The sequence below is a fragment of the Octopus sinensis genome, linkage group LG3, assembly GCF_006345805.1.
Source record: "Octopus sinensis linkage group LG3, ASM634580v1, whole genome shotgun sequence".
NCBI classification, from domain to species: Eukaryota; Metazoa; Mollusca; class Cephalopoda; order Octopoda; family Octopodidae; genus Octopus; species Octopus sinensis.
Window position 1 is genome coordinate 49,974,807 of NC_042999.1, and position 21,102 is coordinate 49,995,908.

The 21,102-nt window shown below is 37.3% G+C and overlaps 1 protein-coding gene across 3 annotated transcripts in view; it reads right to left on the reverse strand.

Moving 5' to 3' along the window:
• LOC115209653 overlaps positions 1-21,102 on the reverse strand; it is a 909,254-nt gene that overhangs the window by 239,454 nt on the left and 648,698 nt on the right. For all 3 annotated transcript variants that reach the window (XM_036500965.1, XM_029778119.2, XM_029778118.2), the window contains exons 4-5: positions 15,296-15,398; positions 11,905-11,956 (exon numbers count right to left, since the gene is read on the reverse strand). In XM_036500965.1, coding sequence (XP_036356858.1) covers positions 11,905-11,956; positions 15,296-15,398 — 155 coding nt within the window. The remainder of the gene's footprint in view (positions 1-11,904; positions 11,957-15,295; positions 15,399-21,102) is intronic.

Genomic DNA, 21,102 nt, shown 5'->3' on the forward strand with positions numbered 1-21,102 from the left:
TGGAAATGGTCACGAGTACTGCATTTTCTCTTATGAGCAAAGCTTATAAAAAAAAAATACAACCCTACAAATACTTTGAGTGTACATAAGACAACAGGCAAAATTAAGTTTCCTCAAGATGCTAAGCATTTCGTTTTTTAATGAGGTACAGAGTCACTTATGCTGTTGAGAAGCAAATGTTGATTAATTGAATTCATTCATTTAAAATCTGCTTTCTTCCCAACTGCAAGATTTCTCTCACAAATCATTGGTGAAACCAGAGCTACAGTGGAAGATATTCAGGGTAGTATGCAACAGAAGTGAAAACAGAACCATGTGATTGTGGAGTAAACTTCATAATTCACACAGCTAAACCTAAATGTTTCCTGAAGCACAGCTCCCATGACTTCAGGAAACATTTTTTCACACTGAGAGTTGCTGAAGCATGGAACAAACTGCCGACATCAGTTGTTAGTTGTCGGAGCACTGTATCCTTCAAAACTTCCATGCTTTCTGGGATTCGCCAACACTACACCTGATTTTTTCTCCCCTCCATACACACACAAGCATGTATCTGACTCATGCATTGTTCGCTTTCCAGACATTTGTACATTACTGCATATACTTTGACAAGTTGTGGTGCACCTGAGCACTGTATACAATAATTTCATTATTATTTATATGTATATTGGTACAGCTCGAAAATCATAGCATCAAACAGATATTATGTAGTATTCTGTTCTCTTGCTGGTTACATCTATTTACATCAACTTTGGCTTTGCCTACATTCCCTTACAAAGTCAATATTAAATGTATCAAACAAAATAATTTAATTAACTAAAAGCAATCAAGATGGTATCAGATGGCTGTAGTCCAATGACGGAAACCAGTAAAAGAATAAAAGAAGAGTATTAATACTAAAATTTATAGGAGTGGCTGTGTGGTAAGTAGCTTGCTTACCAGCCACATGGTTCCGGGTTCAGTCCCACTGCGTGGCACCTTGGGCAAGTGTCTTCAACTATAGCCTCGGGCAGACCAAAGCCCTTTGTGAGTGGATTTGGTAGATAGAAACTGAAAGAAGCCCATTGTATATATGTATATATATATATATATATATATATATATATATATATGTATGTGTGTGTGCGTGTATATGTTTGTGTGTCTGTGTTTGTCCCATCATCGCTTGACAACCAATGCTGGTGTGTTTATGTCCCCGTAACTTAGCGGTTCGGCAAAAAAGACCGATAGAATAAGTACTAAGCTTACAAAGAATAAGTCCTGGGGTCGATTTGCTTGACTAAAGGCGGTGCTCCAGCATGGCCACAGTCAAATGACTGAAACAAGTAAAAGAGTGATGAGGAATTATGGGTAAATTGGTTAGTTTCCAATTTACTTGTTGGCTAAATTTAATGGTATGTACATAAATCATAAAGGCTATAAAAGTAGATTAGATAATTGGATTTAGGTGTAAATAGTATATACTGCTGAGCAATTAAACAGTACTAAACTAAGAAAAAGTATGAAATATTGCTAAATATTTCAAAATCATCAATATCAAGAAAAAAAAGAAGCTCCTTGCGGGTAATGTCGATGGTAATATAACGGAAACAACAACTCTCAAATATTATCTCTCTATATATAAAGCTGAAGTTGTCTGTGTGTGGCAGGTTTGGTAGCCTTCAACTAACATTATCTCCTCCGAGACCCTGTGGTGCTAGTTGACCAAAATTGAGAATATGATAAAAGAAGGCTTGCTCTTCCTTCCGTAGAAGATAAAATTCAAATCAGACCATGTTAAGACCAAAAATTATTTACATCATAAAGGTGATTTTTCTCTATGAAAATCCCTATTTTTATGATTTTTTGACTGCAGTGTTGCCATTTTTCGGTGTATTTCAATCAGAAAGATGTTCTCTTAAAGGGAATAACAAGCTATATAATGCAAAATATTTCCTTTCCAAAAATTTCAATTCTAAAGCATCGAAACAAACCTGAGCAACGCCGGGTGATACTGCTAGTATTCTGAGAACTTGCTAAATCTTTGGCAAGCAATGTCACAATTCAAACAACTTGTAGGAGTCCATTTTCACTATGTTAGCAAGATTATCTATAATTCCAGTTACTTCATCAGCAGCAGCATCCTTATTTCAACATCTACTTCTCCATTGCTTGCAGAGAGAATTTACAGAGACAAATTTTCTACAGCTGGATAATCTTCATCTTATCACCAGCTCCCATCTGTTTCCAAGCCAGAGGATTTTTTTCCTCAGCCCAGACACTTTTTTTGTTTTTCACACATCAACATCAAAATAAACATCAAATGGAAATTGTAGTTGTGATACCTGCGCCGGTGGCACATAAAAAGCACCATCCGAACGTGGTCGATGCCAGCGCCGCCTTGACTGGCTTCTGTGCCGGTGGCATGTAAAAACACCAACAGATCATGGCTGCTGCCAGCCTCCCCTGTCACGTAGAAAGCACCCACTACACTCATGGAGTGGTTGGCGTTAGGAAGGGCATCCAGCTGTAGAAACACTGCCAGATCAGACTGGAGCTTGGTGCAGCCTCCTGGCTTCCCAGACCCCGGTTGAACCGTCTAGCACGGAAAACGGATGATGAAGATGATGATGATTACTACAAGCAAATAACACCACTTGCATTACAGTGAAGCTTGTATAAGACACAGATGCATTTGCATACACACACACATGTATTTATGTATGTAAGTATGTATGCATTCTCTCTTTCCAGCTGGGTTGGCCATGTATCTCCTCGGCAGCAAAAGACATGTTTCTGTTTCCTACCTACCATTGCACTTTAACTTTTCAATACCTGGCATAAATCCGCCTTCCTCAACATTACACCCCAACTCAATTGAGAGGTCATGTCTTGACCTCACTAGCACCAGTGCCACAAAAGAGTACCAGGTAAATTCTGTAAAGTTGTGGTCAAAAGCATCTGACTACAGAAACCATGTAAAAGTACATATTGTAGCTCAATACAGTCCTGCAGATCCTTTGAACTCAGGCCGGCATGGGCTATGGATATTACGATGAGTTGCTGAAAAGTTCCTGGCTTCAAGAATATCATGAAAGGCCTGGTTGAAGGCCCAACCATCCGAATTCTTTTATAAAACTGAAGGAGTGGTTGTGTGGTAAGTAGCTTTTTTACCATCCACATGGTTCTGGGTTCAGTCCCACTGCGTGGCACCTTAGGCAAGTGTCTTCTTCTATAGCCTCAGGTCAACCAAAGTCTTGTGAGTGGATTCGGCAGATGGAAACTGAAAGAAGCCCTTCGTATATATGTACATACATGCGTGTGTGTGTGTGTTTATGTGTTTGTGTTTGTCCCCCCCAACATCGCTTGACAACCGATGGTGGTGTGTTTACGGCCCCGTAACTTAGTGGTTCGGCAAAAGGGACTGATAAAATAAGTACTAGGTTTACAACAAATAAGTCCTGGGGTTGATTTGCTCGACTAAAGGCAGTGCTCCAGTATGGCCACAGTCAAATGACTGAAACAAGTAAAAGAGTAAAAGAGAGTAATCTGAGAAGGGAATATGTGGGATAAAATCATAATTAACTGAGCCCTCTGTATTTTCTTTTACCAAAACCCAAGAACTTTTCAGCTCACCCTTGCAAATGGTGATAGTAATGGTGGTGATGATACAGCAGACTTGTTTTTCAGTTTTTGCCAACCACATCCACTCACAAGGCTTTGGTTAGCCCAGGGTTATAATAAAAGACATTCGCCTAAGTGCCACACAATTACCACAACATTAGTGGCTCAAAACCATGTGATAGACATATGAATTTCTTAACCACATAGCCATGTCTGTCTGTGTCCCTGTTATATTAGTTGTTTTAATTTCTCATGATAATGCTGATGTCTCAGAAAGTCAATTTAGATATCTTTCTGTCAGTAAACTAATTGTCTTGCATAAAATACAATCACACTTTCAAATGATCATAGTTGAGACATTTTCACTGATTGGCCAGCTAGTATGAAATACTAACCAGTCAGCTAGCCAAAATGTCTATGTGCTTGTCTATCTTTAGGTATTTAGTAGGTTGTTTCCCCAATTTCTTAAAGTACAAAACTCTCAATTAGCTCAATCTAATTACTCATCACTACTTACACTAAAGTCCAATCATCTAATGTTCTTTTGTATAATTATTTACATCTCATTAAATTAAGCCAAGTAATTTGAAATCTAACTAATTCACTATATATTTAACCTTCATTAGTTCTTTACAGAATTAATCTATAATTTTTCTAGAAACTAAGGCAGCAGCTGCATGCTTTGGAATATATTTTGAATTAGAATCAAATAATTTGCTAATTAGTTGTTTTTTTTTTAATTACCAATAATTTTGAAACTATTTTTTAAAAATATCAAATGTTTCGATATTCACCTCAATTATTTTTAAAAAAGTATTTTAATCTTAAATATTCATTTCTACTCTAAGCACAAGACCTGAAATTTTTGGGGAAGGGACCATTCGATTAGATCAACCCCAGTACTCAATTGGTACTTAATTTATCGACCCCGAAAGGATGAAAGGCAAAGTCAGCATCGGCAGAATTTGAACTCAGAACGCAAAGACATGAAATACTTATTTCTTTACTACCCACAAGGGGCTAAACACAGAGAGGACAAACAAGGACAAACAAATGGATTAAGTCGATTACATCGACCCCAGTGCATAACTGGTACTTAATTTATCGACCCAGTAAGGATGAAAGGCAAAGTTGACCTCGATGGAATTTGAACTCAGAATAACTATTTCTTTACTACCCACAAGAGGCTAAACACAGAGAGGACAAACACGCACAGACAAACGGATTAAGTCGATTACATCGACTCCAGTGCATAACTGGTACTTATTTAATTGATTTGGGAAGGATGAAAGGCAAAGTCGACCTCGGCGGAATTTGAACTCAGAATGTAGCGGCAAATGAAATACCGTAAAGCATCTTGCCTGGCGTGCTAATGTTTCTGCCAGCTCGCCGCCTTAGGGATACTAAATAATGCAAGAAAAATGGATATGATTTCTATAAAGAGATTTAAAGTCCTCACAAGATATTTGAATTACAAAACAAATCCTGTATTTTCTAGTCTGAAAGAATGGTTGCCTGGTTGAATAGTTTACTTTGGAACCATATGTTTTCAGGATGCCCTTCCTTTATGTCATCTTGTGCAAGTACCTTCTTCTACAGCCTTAAGTTGGCCAATATGTGAATTTGATAGAAAAAAACTATTTGAAAGCCTGCCATATATATATATATATATATTCTTTTACTCTTTTTATTGTTTCAGTCATTTGACTGCGACCATGCTGGAGCACCACCTTTAGTGGAGCAAATTGACACCAGGACTTATTCTTTGTAAGCGTAGTAGTTATTCTATCGGTCATAAACACACCAGCATCGATTGTCAAGTGATGTTTGGGGGGACAAACACAGACACACAAACATATATATATATATATATATATATATATATACACATATATATGACGGGCTTCTTTCAGATTCCGTTTACCAAATCCGTTCACAAGGCTTTGGTCGGCCCAATGCTATAGTAGAAGACACTTGCCCAAGGTGCCATGCAGTGGGACTGAACCCGGAACCACGTGGTTGGTAAGCAAGCTACTTACCACACAGCCACTCCTATATAATTAAAAAAAAAATGGAGAAAAACAACAATGCAAGGACGTGGTACGTGCAAAGGATTAATAAGATGCTTAGGGAAGGAAAGAAAGGGTGTTTTACGTTTTGAGCAAAGATCTTCTTCAGAAACAAAGAAGTGCAAAAGAAAAGGAAGGCAGAGGGAAAAAAAAATCGCCTACAATCCACATGTAGTTACATTTTAGAATGACTGGAAGAAGATGGCCATACGTCCACAATCTGCTGGATGGGTATTTTCAATGCGCATATATGATAGTGTAAGTGATTTGAGATAAAAAAAAACTGGATATACAAGGCATCAGATGTAGTGTGCAACAAAGAGAACTGCACTGGTATGGTCATGTAATGTATATGTATGAAAACATTTGCATCAAGAAGTGCAGATCTCTAATTTTGGAGGGGATATGTGGAAGAGGTAAACCCAGGAAGATATGGGACAAAGTGTTGAGAAAGGATTTTCAGAGAGAAGCTGATAGGGGATTGAGACTCGTGGTGAGTTGCTGTGCTTGAGCAGTCAAGTTAAGCTAAGTGAAAGCATGGTTGTCCTTGCATACATACAAGCATCCCTCTCCAACTGAACATTCCTACCAATCATGCAGGCTTATGGGAGCTAATCCCATGTAAAAAGCATTTGTACTGCTACCATATAAACACAACCATGCCAGTGCAGTGCAAAATCACCTACTACACTCTGTAAAGTAGTTGCTACTAGGAAGGGCATCAAGTCATAGAAACTATGCCGAAACGGAGAGCTTTTCAGCTGGCCAGCTTCTGTCAAACCGTCCAACCCATGCCAGCATGGAAAACAGCCATTAAATGATGATGATAATAATGATGTATGTGTATGTTGCTATCAAGCAGTGTTTATGCAAACTTACGGTTAGTTAAAACATGTTTGCGACATATTTCAACTGCTAAAAGCAAATTCACTGCAGTTACCATGGAGAAAAAGTTGCTCTTATTGTAAAAAAGTGTAAAAATACCTTATTTGTCCAGTGTCACCCTCTGTCAGATTCCCAGATATTAATGTGTCTAGTTTTTTGGTTGTTATCCATGGGAAATACCAAAGAGAGGCAACTCTGGACATACCTTATCAAAGCCATGGCTTTGACTATAATACAGTCAATGTTGACTGAATTGTGACAGTAGACCACTACACTCATGGAAATTACTGTAATATCAGTGCCAAGCAGTGTTTAGGTATAAGCAAACTTTAGGTTAGTTAAAATATGCTTGCAACACTTTTACCAGTGGAAATTGTATACATATATCTCTTTCTCTTTTTTCTCTTTTACTTGTTTCAGTCATTTGACTGCGGCCATGCTGGAGCACTGCCTTTAATCGAGCAACTCGACCCTGGGACTTATTCTTTGTAAGCCCAGTACTTATTCTATCGGTCTCTTTTTGCCGAACCGCTAAAATATATATATATATGTGTATATATATATATATATATATATATATATATATATATATATATATATATATATGTAAATCTAATATGTGACAATTATTCGGTAGCCATGATAAAACTCTGAGTTTCGGATGCTGAGGTGGTAATCCATGCCGCCATCTCTTCAGTTATCCAGCCATCGGAAGAGATGGCGGTGTGGATTTCCACCTTGGAGTTTTATCATGGCTACCAAATAATTGTCACATATTACATTTACAGATAAATTCCTCTATTCACATAACATCGAGGTCTCTTTCTTTATTTTGTTGTCTTACCATTTTTATCAATATATATATCTATATATATATTTATATACAACAGGTTTCTTTCAGTTTCCCCTTTAACTAAATTCTGTTACAAGACTTTGGGTATCCGAGGGCTATAGCAGAAGATATCTGTCCAAGTAACTGTGTTGTAGGATTGTACTTGATGTCACATAGTTGGGAAACAAACTTCTTAATCACACACTGCCATTTACACATATTAGATATATTTTATAAAAGAGGATTTTTAATATACTTGTGTTATTTGCTTATTCTCTATCAAACTCTTTCTCATAAAATGCTAGTGAAACTGAGTACTTTTTTTCCATTTCTTTCTTTTTTTCTTTCTTTTCTTTTTCTTTTTTTTTACTACACTTGGCTCTGATGAACAAAATGCATAAAAAAAATCATCATTCTTTTTCATATCTATTTGCTTTTATTGCCACAGAAATAGCTGTAGCTGGAAATCTTTAAGAGGACGTACAATTTCTTCATGAGAAATATACGTGACTAACAGCCACTTAATTTAATGACAACAATTTAATAAAAGTTCAGACTTCATGCTGTGTTTGAATTTTATATAGATACTTTAAATTTTCAAGTAATTTAATTGCAGAAAATATGTTAGTGGTTGCCCCTGCTGTTATTGTTGATGTTAGTGAGTTCCAAATCAGCTTTAATCAAGCAAACCTACCTATTAACAAAACATTCTATCCATGACCATCTCAAACAATTTTTGAGATAGTATATCTAATGCTTTATTTTCCAATGTGTCCTTCATTTTCTAAGATGATAATATGAGAATTGACGGTGATTTGGCAGGTATGTCTAGCAAGCGAAATGGCTACATGAAGGCTTTCTAAACTTAATATCCTTTTGTGGCTTACATGTAAGATAATTTTCCTTCTGTTGGACTTATTTTTATTAAGTCTCATTCTTTGGAAACTTGAGCGAATCATTTAATGAGCTTTTTTTTTTTTTTGTGCCAACATGGGTTGGATGGATATCTACCTATCTGAGGCAATATTTTCATGCCTGGGTGCTCTTTTTGTCACCAGCCCTTTCTTGTTTAACAAATGTGTTTTTTATTATTCTACTTCAAGAGTGCAGAGCTCCAGGATGTAATAACTTAAAGGGAATGTAAACATGATGACACTATTTTTCATTCAACTAAAAGAACAAAAATGACTGTTTTCATGCACACACATGCAAGCATGCACACACATGCAAGCATGCACACACATGCAAGCATACACACACTCATGCACACACACCTGAGAAGGGAATAATGGGTAAAGACAATGGAAACATGATGATAGTTGGTAAAAAGATTCAGCATGGACAGCATCATATCAGAAGGCAGATTGCTAGGAGAAAGAGAGTAACAGCATAGGGAGTATCAAAAATGAGAGAGAGAGAGAGAGAAAGAGAGCGATGGCTTGAAAGAGTGATGATAAGGATGTGTTCAGTATGGACAACAGCCAATATGTGGCCATCCTTTTGCAATGAAAGAGGGAGAAACTAATTGTATGGATTACTAATTAATTACAATCAGAAAAAGTACACTGATAGAGGAGAATATGGGTGACAAATAAGAAAATAATGAAGACAGAGGGATAATGGTATATGAAGACTTAATGTGAACACAAATATTAAAAGAGGTCCAAATACAGTTACATAGGCGTAGGAGTGGCTGTGTGGTAAGTAGCTTGCTCACCAACCACATTGTTCCAGGTTCATTCCCACTGCGTGGCACCTTGGGCAAGTGTCTTCTACTATAGCCTCGGGCCAACCAAAGCCTTGTGAGTGGATTTGGTAGCCGGAAACTGAAAGAAGACCGTCATATATATGTGTGTGTATGTGTTTGTGTGTCTGCATTTGTCCCTGCAATATCGTTTGACTACCGATGCTGGTGAGTTTACGTCCCCGTAACTTAGCGGTTCAGCAAAAGAGACTGATAGAATACGTACTAGGCTTCTAAAGAATAAATCCTGGGGTCGATTTGCTCGACTAAAGGCGGTGCTCCAGCATGGCCACAGTCAAATGACTGAAACAAGTAAAAGAGTAAGAGTATATCCCAATCATTTTCATCATCACTACCATCAATATTTTTTAATGTTTTCCCATGTTTCTATGCACTGGGAAGGTCCTCTACATTCTGGCACCTCACAAGTTGGAAAATCTCTTAAGGTTCTGTCTCATAAGAGCAGTCTTTACTATTTCATACCATGTCTTCCAAAGTTTGCTTCTTCCATTGATTCCATTCAGTTGGAGTGTCCAGCATTCTTTATACAGCTGACAACCACCTTACATACCATATACACATGTCAGCGTTGTTGTTTTTCTTAGTTTTTCACACTTTGTTCAATTCCTCTTGTATTCAATTTTGTTCTCAGCTCATTTAGATACAATCAATCATGTACATTAATTTCAGTTTCAAATTTTGGCACAAAATCGACTCCACATTGACCCCCCCCCCCCGCCACCAGTGCTCAACTGGTACCTATTACATCAACCCCTCTAAAAATGAGAGGCAAAGTCAACCTCTGCAGAATTTGAACTCAGAACATAAAGCTGAATGAAAAGCTGCAATGCATTTTCCTAATATGCAAACAATTCTGTCAGCTTGCCACCCTAATCCTTTACATTGATATTGATCATCCAAAAGAACATGTCAGTTTATTTCTTTCCAGCCTTTTTAAGACCTCTGTATCCAAAGCCCATATCATGCACTACTTTATACACAAATATCATACTATTGTCCTTCTACCCTGAAAGAGAAAGCCCTTTGACACTAGGAGAGGTAATAGCTTCTTGATCCTTTTCTACCTCATTCTCATTATGGCATCTGTATTTTTCAGAATACCCCCCACCACTGCTAATTATGTTTCCTAGGTAGCAAACACTATCAACCGCTTCTAGAGAGCCTCCTAAAGATTTGGAAGAATTCATGAATGCTGTGCATCTGTCATATATGAAGTCAATTTACTCTGTCACCAGGTAATTTCACTGCATCATTTGTGCATCCATAATTTACTATTCAATGTATGGAATTCCTATTTTTTCCTTCCCTGCATAACAAGCAAAGTTACTTTACTGACAACAAAAGCATCCTGTCATTTTTTTCAGCTCCCTAAAAATTTAGTCTTTGCAATGTTTGCTTTGAGAACTCTCAGTCATAAATTTTGATTCCAAGGTTGGAATTTCTTCCTAACTCCTTGATTAATTCAGCTATTATAAAACTCATGCCATCAGCATACAGCAGGGTTTTTTTTGCTATGGACATGTTGTCTTAAAACGTTCTGATGTTACCAGGAAGAATACAATAAACAAAAGGGGAACTGAATCCTGATGAACACCAGCTTATACATCACATCCTCATAAATATACATTATATCCTTCACTAATCCCTGTTAATTTTCCCTTGATTAATTATATCCCTGACTTACACAACTCTAACAACCAATCATTATCATAGATGTCACTGTCATCATCGTCATTTCCCCCACCATTTGATCCAAAAATCTGTGTCATTTCACCTAATTTTCATTTTACAGTATGTTCTTTTGTTTGAAAGGGAATGTACATTATACTTTAAAAACTTGACCAATGGTCATCATGTATCTTTCATACATGTCACACACTGCAACTTTCATTTCATGCACACACATATATAATGCAGGGACATATATTCCAGGTGTGCTAGGTGTATGTTGCACACCCATCGAAACTGGCAAATACATTATAATCTTAACTTTACTCATTAATTCTGTTGTGTCTGGGGAGAGTCATTTTCTTTTTGTGCCTTATAATGTAACACACTCACCGGTAAAATCTCCACTTATTTCTTATTTTTATTTTCCTAAAATTTTCATTGCGTCTTGCAACCTTTTCAATAGTCAAGACTATTGAAAATTTTAGGAAAATAAAAATAAGAAGTAAGTGGATATTTTACCGGTGAGTGTGTTACATTATAAGGCACAAAAAGAAAATGGCTCTCCCCAGACTCAACAGAATATGTTTCAACACATGAACTCATATAAGGAATCTTGCAAACCAAATCCAAAAACGAAATTTACTCATTTATTTAATCCCAAATCTTAATGAAAAACTTTTGCAATACCCCTATTTAAAATTTGGTGGTATTAGATGTGGCAGCAGACCCAATGCAAGAACCACCATATGCTACTGATACAATGTATAGTTGTATCATAAGCAACATGACTGTTACACTGGGTTTTTGGTAGGTAATGGTGTTATGTAGGCTGTAAACAGTGACTAACAGATACAATGCTATATTACAAGCAAATACATGAATGTAAACAAACAAATATATAACTGACAACAGTATATATGTCATTGATGGATCGAGTTAATACATTGGTTATCAATACTCACATACACATGCACACACATTACATATATACTCATGCATATACATGCAGAAACATGCACACATGCATACATTCTACAATGATACCATTTCTAAAGATATTTATTAATTATTATACTTACATTTTCCACATAAGGCTGACATACTGTCAAATTAATAGTATGTTCCGATGACCTAAAGGACACAAAATGAATGGAGTAGTGATATGCATACATATTCATATAGCTAGTAATTGAATAGACAAAGATAACTGTGTTAACATATCATGCATTGAGCACTTACTTTACAGTTGTATATATGAACACACAAATATATATATATAAAGAATGATATGCTATATGTATGTATGTTATTAGAATTATCAGTTTAATAAATAAATAAGTTAACATTTTTAATGTCCAAAAGTTGATAACCACCTATTGTTCTCCTCCATTTTCTTATTTGCAATACACACACACACACATATATATATATATATATATATATATACATTCATACAAATATATGTATTTATATATGCATATATATGTTGATATTGTAAATACACACACACACACACACATATATATATATATGCATCTGTGATTATTGTGTGTTTACACAAATATGGGTTGAGTTATGATAGCTATTACTCATATCAATTTACTCTCTTTTGTTTTATTTTGTAATAATATTAGATAGAAAACAAAATACATAAGATTACTAAATATCATATCTTATTAATATATTACTAGCTGTTCTCATGCAAATTCCACAATTATTTTGAAAATTGGTAAAATGGAATTGTATACTTTTCTGAAGCATTTGATTTATGAGATGGTGTAAAGGTCCACAAAATTTAGTACTGAATGTATAATCTCAAAAAACGTCTCTGAAAATTATATTCTTACATCTTCCACTTTGTGTGTCGTTATTTATTATTTTTCATTTTACATCAAGAAGTAAACAACTTAAAATATGGAACAAAATGAAGACATCATCTACAATAATATTCTGCTACAGTACATTGGTAAAGTTTTAACAGATCTTTATCCAACTATGTGAAAAAAGACTACAAAACATTCATACTTTAAACTTTCTCCATCTTTCACTTCTTAGTTTAAGTTATCTATCATTGCTCATATTTCATTAAAAAAATATGTTTTAATTGAGCAAGTAATAATTAATTGCACTAAAGTTGATGCATTAAGTGATGGGTAATAAATATATATAGGCGCAGGAGTATATATATATATATATATATATACATAGATGGAGGGGTGGCTGTGTGGTAAGTAGCTTGCTTACCAACCACATGGTTCCAGGTTCAGTCCCACTGCATGGCACCTTGGGCTAGTGTCTTCTACTATAGACTCGTGCCGACCAAAGCCTTGTGAATGGATTTAGTTGACGGAAACTGAAAGAAGCCCGTCATATATATGTATATATATATATATATGTGTGTGTGTATATGTTTGTGCGTCTGTGTTTGTACCCCCAACATTGCTTGACAACCAATGGTGATATGTTTACGTCCCCTTAACTTAGCAGTTCAGCAAAAGAGCTCAATAGAATAAGTACTCAGCTTCCAAAGAATAAGTCCTGGGATCGATTTGCTTGACTAAAGGCTGTGCTCCGGCATGGTCACAGTCAAATGACTGAAACAAGTAAAAGGGTATATATATATGTATAAAAGATGTGTTTAAAAAATTACACTTTTCACTCTCCAGCCACCCATACCACCACTATTGACCAATCCTAACACCACAACTATGACCACCAATAACAACAACAACAACCAGTATATTCACCAGTAGTAAATCTCAGTCTTAGATATTTGTCAATCAAGCAAGTTCTGTTTCTATCTATCTCTATTCCTCTTCCTTAAACTAACTATATAATTACATAACATAATTGCATTTGAGCAGGATTGTTACCAGCATCGCCTTGCTGGCACGTGAAAAGACATTTGAGCGAGTCATTGCTAGTGCTGCTGGACTGGCTCCTGTGTAGGTGGCACGTAGAAAACACCATTTGAGCATGTCCATTGCCAGTACCACCTGACTGGTTCTCGTGCTGGTGGCATGTAAAAGCACCCACTACACTCTCGGAATGGTTGGCATTAGGAAAGGCATCCAGCAGTAGAAACTCTGCCAGATCAGATTGGAGCCTGGTGCAGCCATCTGGTTCGCCAGTCCTCTGTCCAATCGTCCAACCCATGCTAGCATGGAAAGCAGACGTTAAACTATGATGATGATGAATTGCAATCCCTTTCTTCTAACTGTCACCACTCACACTGTTCACTCTCTCTCTCTTTCTCTTTGCCTCTCCCTTCAACTAGCCATGTGACAGCATTACACATTTGGCCTGAGCCCATTAATATAAGGATATTTTAATAAAATTAAACAAAAGCTTTTATAATTATTATGTAAGTGTGTGTGTTATATGATTTTATTATGACCGTACTAATGTATAGTTTCAGTTTCAACTCATGATCCCAGCTCAAATTCTTTGCTTTAGCAAATACAACTCCACTGCATGGTACCTTGGGCATTTGACCTCTTCTGTAGCCCATGGCCAAGTCATGTCATGTTAGGGAAATTTTTGACAGAGATTGTAATAAAAAAAAAAACTGTAAGAAAGCCTACCATTTCTATGTGTGTGTGTGTGCGTGAGCATGTGAGTGCATAAATGTCAATTCAATATGTTATAATTAGTAACCATCTAATGAAAGACAGTGTGGAGGCACAATGGCCCAGTGGTTAGGGCAGCGGATTCGCGGTCGGAGGATCGTAGTTTCAATTCCCAGACCGTCGCTGTGTGTGTTTATTGAGTGAAAACACCTAAAGCTCCATGAGACTCCAGCAGGGGGTGGTGGCGACCTCTGTTGTATTCTTTCGCCCCCAACTTTCTCTCACTCTCTCTTCCTGTTTCTTGAGTAACGCTGCGATGGACTGGCGTCCCATCCAGCTAGGGGGAACACATATGCCACAGAAACCGGGAAACCGGGCCCATGAGCCTGGCTAGGCTTGAAAAGGGTGCAAAAAAAAAAATGTAAGACAGTATCATTGTTCACTTTCTCCGGTGAGGAAATACTCTAGATTTCAGCAAGCATGTGGAAACTGATGCAGTTAAGAAATATCTCCCTTGAAAAAGAAGTACAGGTTGGTTACAGGAAGAGCATCTAGCTATGATAAATCTGGCATCAAACGTTTAACGTATCTCATACAAGAAAGGAAAACTAGAAATAATCCTTTCTACAATATACAAAATCCCTCTAACTGGTTCACTCACAAGGCATTGGTCAGCTTGAGGCTATAGTAGAAGCCAACTGCCTATGGTACCATACAGTGGGACTGAATCTGAAATCACATGGTAGCAAAGTGAGCTTTATAACCACACAGTAATGCCTGTTGTACCTGTAACATCAAGTCATTTGTGGCAGACAGTCAGACAAACAGAATACATGCTTGTGTGCATGAACGTCTCTGGAAAAGCAAACATCATTAAACATAAAATGAGGATGGTAATTACCTGACCAAGTCAATGACATAATCTCTTGGAGACTTCTTTACATCTTCGCCATTGATTTTAATAATTTGGTCTCCTGGCAACAGCTTTGACATACTGGGTCCTCCTAAAGAACAAAGAAAATTAATGCTTATTGAACTATTTGTACATAAATTAAAAAATGGTGTACTAACAGCAGTTAATATTCAATAAGAAATTTTTCCTTGGCGATAGAAGTTTTAAGGAGATCTTTTGTGTTACAGAAAATCATTTTAATTTCAGGAAGTTTGAATTGAAGAAAATTCTGAGTGATTAATGGGGTGGACTTTTGAATTCCAAGTCTGCCATTAAAACTGCATTCAGAACCAAGACAAACCACTTTGCTTGTCTCATTCAACTTAGTTCAAAATTAAATAACACTTCTACTTCAGACTTAAGTGGTGAGTATTTGAAAAGACATTCTGAATTACTTTAGTCATTTAAGAAGTTCACAACAGAATTGTCCAACAGATTTTTGTATGGAATTATTTTCCTTTATGATTGCCAAAATTAAAACATGAAAAACCTTTAAATATTTTAGTCGGTGTCAAAGCAACTTTAAAATGTTTAATATGTTTGGTTTTTGACAATGAAAGGTCACATTGTTTAAACAATAATTTACTCGTCTGAAGTGGCTGAGTAGAGGAGCAATATGTTAAAGACATAAATCTCTCTTTGCTTCAATAAAATCTTAAAAGATTGCTGTTTAAAAACAACCTTAAAAATTAAGCTGTCACAAATTCCTTTACTACTATTTTCTAATTTCAGCACAAAGCTGCATATTTTGGAGGAGAATATAGTTGGCTAAATTGATCCCAATAGCAGACTCATACTTTATTTTATTGACCACAAAAGAATGAAAGGCTAAGTTGGCTTTGGCAGGATTTGAACTCAGAATTTTCTTCAATACTACTATTGACCTAAAGTGTTGAGCAGGTAGAACCACTAGCATGCTGTGCAGATGCTTTGTGAAATGTCATCCATTCTGTGTTCTGCATTCAAGTTCCACCAAGACTGACTTTGCCTTTCATCCTTTCAAGGTTGATGAAATTAGGACCAGTTGAGCACTCAGGTCAATGTAATTGACTTACCTCACCTAAAACTGCTGGCCTTGTGTCAGAATCTAAAACCGTGGCACATAAAAAGCACCAACCAATTGTGGCCATTGCCAGCCTCCGCTGGCACCTGTGCCAGTGGCACGTAAAAAGCACCCACTACACTCATGGAGTGGTTGACGTTAGGAAGGGCATCTAGCTGTAGAAACACTGCCAGATCAGACTGGAGCCTGGTGCAGCCTCCTGGCTTCCCAGACCCCGGTCGAACCATCCAGCCCATGCTAGCATGGAAAACGGACGTTAAACGATGATGATGATGATTTAAAATAGTTATATTTCTACTCTAAAAATCACATTCCCTCTCAAAGCTAGATCATCATCATCATTTAGCATTCATTTTCCATGCTGGCATGATTTGGGCAGTTTCACAGAAGACAGCAAACCAGAGGATAGCACCAGACTTTACTGTATGTTTTTGCATGGATTTTATGGCTGGCTGCCCCTCCTAACACGAACCGTCTTACAGAGTGCACTGGCACATTCTGCATGGCAGGGTTTTACAGAAATTTTTAAAAACAGATTTTAGGAACTCTAGTTGTAATGCTTCGATTTTTTCAAAAATTTGTAACAATTTCTGCTCATATGAAATCACAGAAAAGTATACTATACTGTAAGGAAATCATTGAAATTCTATCTTCGAATTTATTCTTTCTTTCCTCTCTTACCCTTTCTGTCTATCCATTACAAAGAAACAGATTTAGAAGTTAAGGCATAATCCAATAAAATATGGCATTACTTACTCTCACTATGTCTGAGTTGGTTAATCTATTATATCAGGTGGCAGATATTGTAAATATCTCACCATCAAATCAGACATGACCTAAGTATAGCTTGAATACTACAGTAAGGTTTTGAAAAAGAAATACAAGAAACTTAAGATGGTCGCTCTTCAGCAAAGATAAGTCTGGAAGCTATTGTTTGATTTGTAAATATTTGGAAAATGTGTCTATTTCTGAAACTTAGCATCTGAACCAAACACATGCAACATAAATCAATTTAGAATCCTAATAGCTTTAGTGGAAAAGTAAGTTAAGAACTAGATTCATAGTTTCTGATAATGAGATCACCTGTATGCACGATTTCTTTAGAATCTACACTGCTTACTCTAGGTTGCTGAAAAATTGCTGCCTGCTCTATTTTGTGACAGTATGTTAAAGAAAGAAAGAGAGAGAGAGAGAGAGACTCTAACTGAAAAATCTTAAGAATTTACATAAATATTTTAATTTGTGGATTTGACAAAACTTTATTAATACAAAAAGATAAAATGGCTGAATAATAGAAAACAAATCAACATCATCATCATTGTTATTTAACCTATAGTAGAAGACACTTGCCCAAGGTGCCACACAGTGGGAATGAACCCGGAACCATGTGGTTGGTAAGCAAGCTACTTACCACACAGCCACTCCTGTGTATAAAACTACAGGATAACTAACATACAGTATTTCAGAAACTATGCTTACATAATTGTCGCAAGTAGGAAGCTATACAATAAAAAGATAACAAATGAGGCATCACATCAAGATCTTTTCATAAATATTTTATCAGTAATCATCAATGATACTTTTGTTTTATTTACATTCAATATTCATGGGATGGACAGACAGACAAACAAAAGTCAAAGTTTTAGAAACCAAACCATTATCATAGATAAAGAAATTCTTACTATAAAGAAGTTTACAGTAGCAAATAACTGAATTAACAGAACCTTGCTGTGAATATCTTCATTACCAATGACCTTTTTATTTCAATAAATTTTCTCACAGACTCATAGTTTTTGAAATATATGTCTGTTCAATAAATCATCATCATCATCATCATCGTTTAACGTCCGTTGTCCATGCTAGCATGGGTTGGACGGTTCGACCGGGGATCTGGGAAGCCAGAAGGCTGCACCAGGCTCCAGTCTTATCTGGCAGTGTTTCTACAGCTGGATGCCCTTCCTAACGCCAACCACTCCATGAGTGTAGTGGGTGCTTTTTACGTGCCACCTGCACAGGTGCCAGGCGAGGCTGGCAACGGCCACGGTCGGATTGGTGTATTTTATGTGCCACCGGCACGGAAGCCAGACAAGGCGGAGCTGGCATCGGCCACGAGTCGGATAGTGCTTTTTACGCAACGAGTCGGATAGTGCTTTTTACGTACCACCAGACCAGGGATCCTGGCTGGCTCAATTCGATTTCGATTTCGATTTCGCTTGCCCCAACATGTCTTCGCAAGCAAGGGGGTTGGCATGGGTGCCTGTCGTACGGTCAGATTGGTGTATTTTACGTACCACCAACAAGCTTATTTCCCCAGTTTTACCTCTCAGTTGAATAACAAATGTTACTAAATGAATATGTGGGACAGGGTAATTGTAAATTTTACTTTAGAGTTTTAGAATTTTCAAGATAGTTCTCAGACCCGTAGTACTAGTTTCATGGATCTTCAAATTGAAGAACAGCTTTAGCAGAGTGAAGAACAAAATACCTTGCAATATCTATGTATATTGGTTTCAAATTTATAGTTCAAGGTCAGCAAGTTTGGTGGAGGGGGTAAGTTAATTACATAAACCCCAGTGATTAATTGGTACTTATTTTATTGACCCCAAAAGGATAAAAGACAAAGTTGACCTTAACAGCATTTGAACACTGGACATAAATACAGATAAAATGCCACTAAGCCTGGCATGCTAACAATTCTACCAGCTCACTGTCTTTTTTGTTGTGACCCCCTTCGGTCATGAATGACCATGGGATTGCACCTAGAATGTTACCCTCCAAGGCACAAGTCTGGGCAAGGTTGTTTATGAAAGACCAGCAGTCGCCCATGCATACCAGCCACCAATGTTATCCAAGGGAAAGGTAAAGGCCGATACAGCTTGGCACTAGTGACATCGCAGCTCATTTATTAACATGCAAGTGGCTGAGCACTCCACAGAAACATGTACCCTTAACGTAGTTCTCAGGGAGATTCAGCATGACACAGAGTGTGACAAGGCTGGCCCTTTGAAATACAGGTACAACAGAAACAGGAAGAAAGAGTGAAAGAAAGTTGTGGTGAAAGAGTACAGCAGGGTTCACCCCCCCTTCCTTGCTGGAGCCTCGTGGAACTTTAGGTGTTTTTGCTCAATAAACACTAACAATGTCCGGTCTGGGAATAGAAACTGCAATCCTATGACTGCAAGTCCGCTGCCCTAACCACTGGGCCGTTGCGCCTCCACAGCTCACCATCTCAATATCTATGTATATTATACAGCAATATGGCTTCTCTCCTCTATGAATACATTTGTGAACTGTGAGTTACCTTTTAGAGAGAGGGACTTTGTGTATATTTATGTTCTGAATTTCAATGATGCCAAGTATTGACTTTGTATGCTATCCATCTGGAGTTGATGACTTAATAACTAATGATGAATGCAATTCATTGAATCAACCGTTCCATCCCAATAAATTTCTGGTCTTGTGCCCATGTTACAAATCATTATTATTAACAGAGAGTATAAACTGTATTTACCATAGAAGATAACAGAGACAGGCATGGATGGGTAGTTAAGAAGTTTGGTCTTCAATTGTGTAAGTTTGGATTCTGTCAAACAGTGTGGCAACTTATGCAGATGTTTTCAACTTTAGCCATGAACATACTCTTTACTCTTTTACTCTTTTACTTGTTTCAGTCATTTGACTGCGGCCATGCTGGAGCACCGCCTTTAATCGAGCAAATCGACCCCGGGACTTATTCTTTTGTAAGCCCAGTACTTATTCTATCGGTCTCTTTTGCTGAACCACTAAGTAACGGGGTCATAAACACACCAGCATTGGTTGTCAAGCAATGCTAGGGGGACAAACACAGACACACAAACACACACATGCATATATACTATCTACCAAAATAATTTTATAGTCTTGTGTAGGTACTGCTGTCAAGATATGATTTCATGTAAGACTGGAAATGAGGGACACTGTTCATGTGACATTGAGACTCATTTACAATTAACATTCAACGTCACGACAAGGAAACAGTAACAAGCCTGATCCTGCCCTCTCTTTCTGCCAACTGTATCATTGCTATCCTGTCATGTCCACCTATATACCTGGGTTTCATCAGTCGTTACGTGCCTCCTCCCCCTCCCCATCTTTTGCTTTCTCATGAAATCCCTACTCACACATCCTAGGCAATCCTCCCTCTCTCTCTCCCTCTCTGTATGTATATATACACTAGTGTAACTAGCTAATGAAAGATTGGAGGGGGTGGTCTATCTTGGGTGGCACTTTTATGAGGGTGGCACCACTTTTGGATCTGCTGTAGGCAATGTGTATTTTTTGTGGTGGACCTGGGGCGGCAAACTGAAGGGCCACCCCAGGTGGCACACACCCTAGCTACACTAGTGTGTATGTGCGTGTGTGTGTGTGTTCATGCCTTCTTGTCTATATATCACATGCTATAATGAAATGTCGCCATTATACAAGTGCTTCAGTTTATTTGCAATTGTTTTTAAAACATGTTCAGCCTTTTTTTTTGTTGTTGTTGTTGTTTGTTTTCGTAGAACTATGAGAAACATAACCTTGCTTAGCAATAGGTTAGGAGTGGGTACAGGGAGTGCATCCAGCAGTAGAAACCTGGCCCAACAAATTTCTTATGACTCACGCAAGTATGGGAGATGATGCAACATTAAAACAACAACAAAAACAATTATGA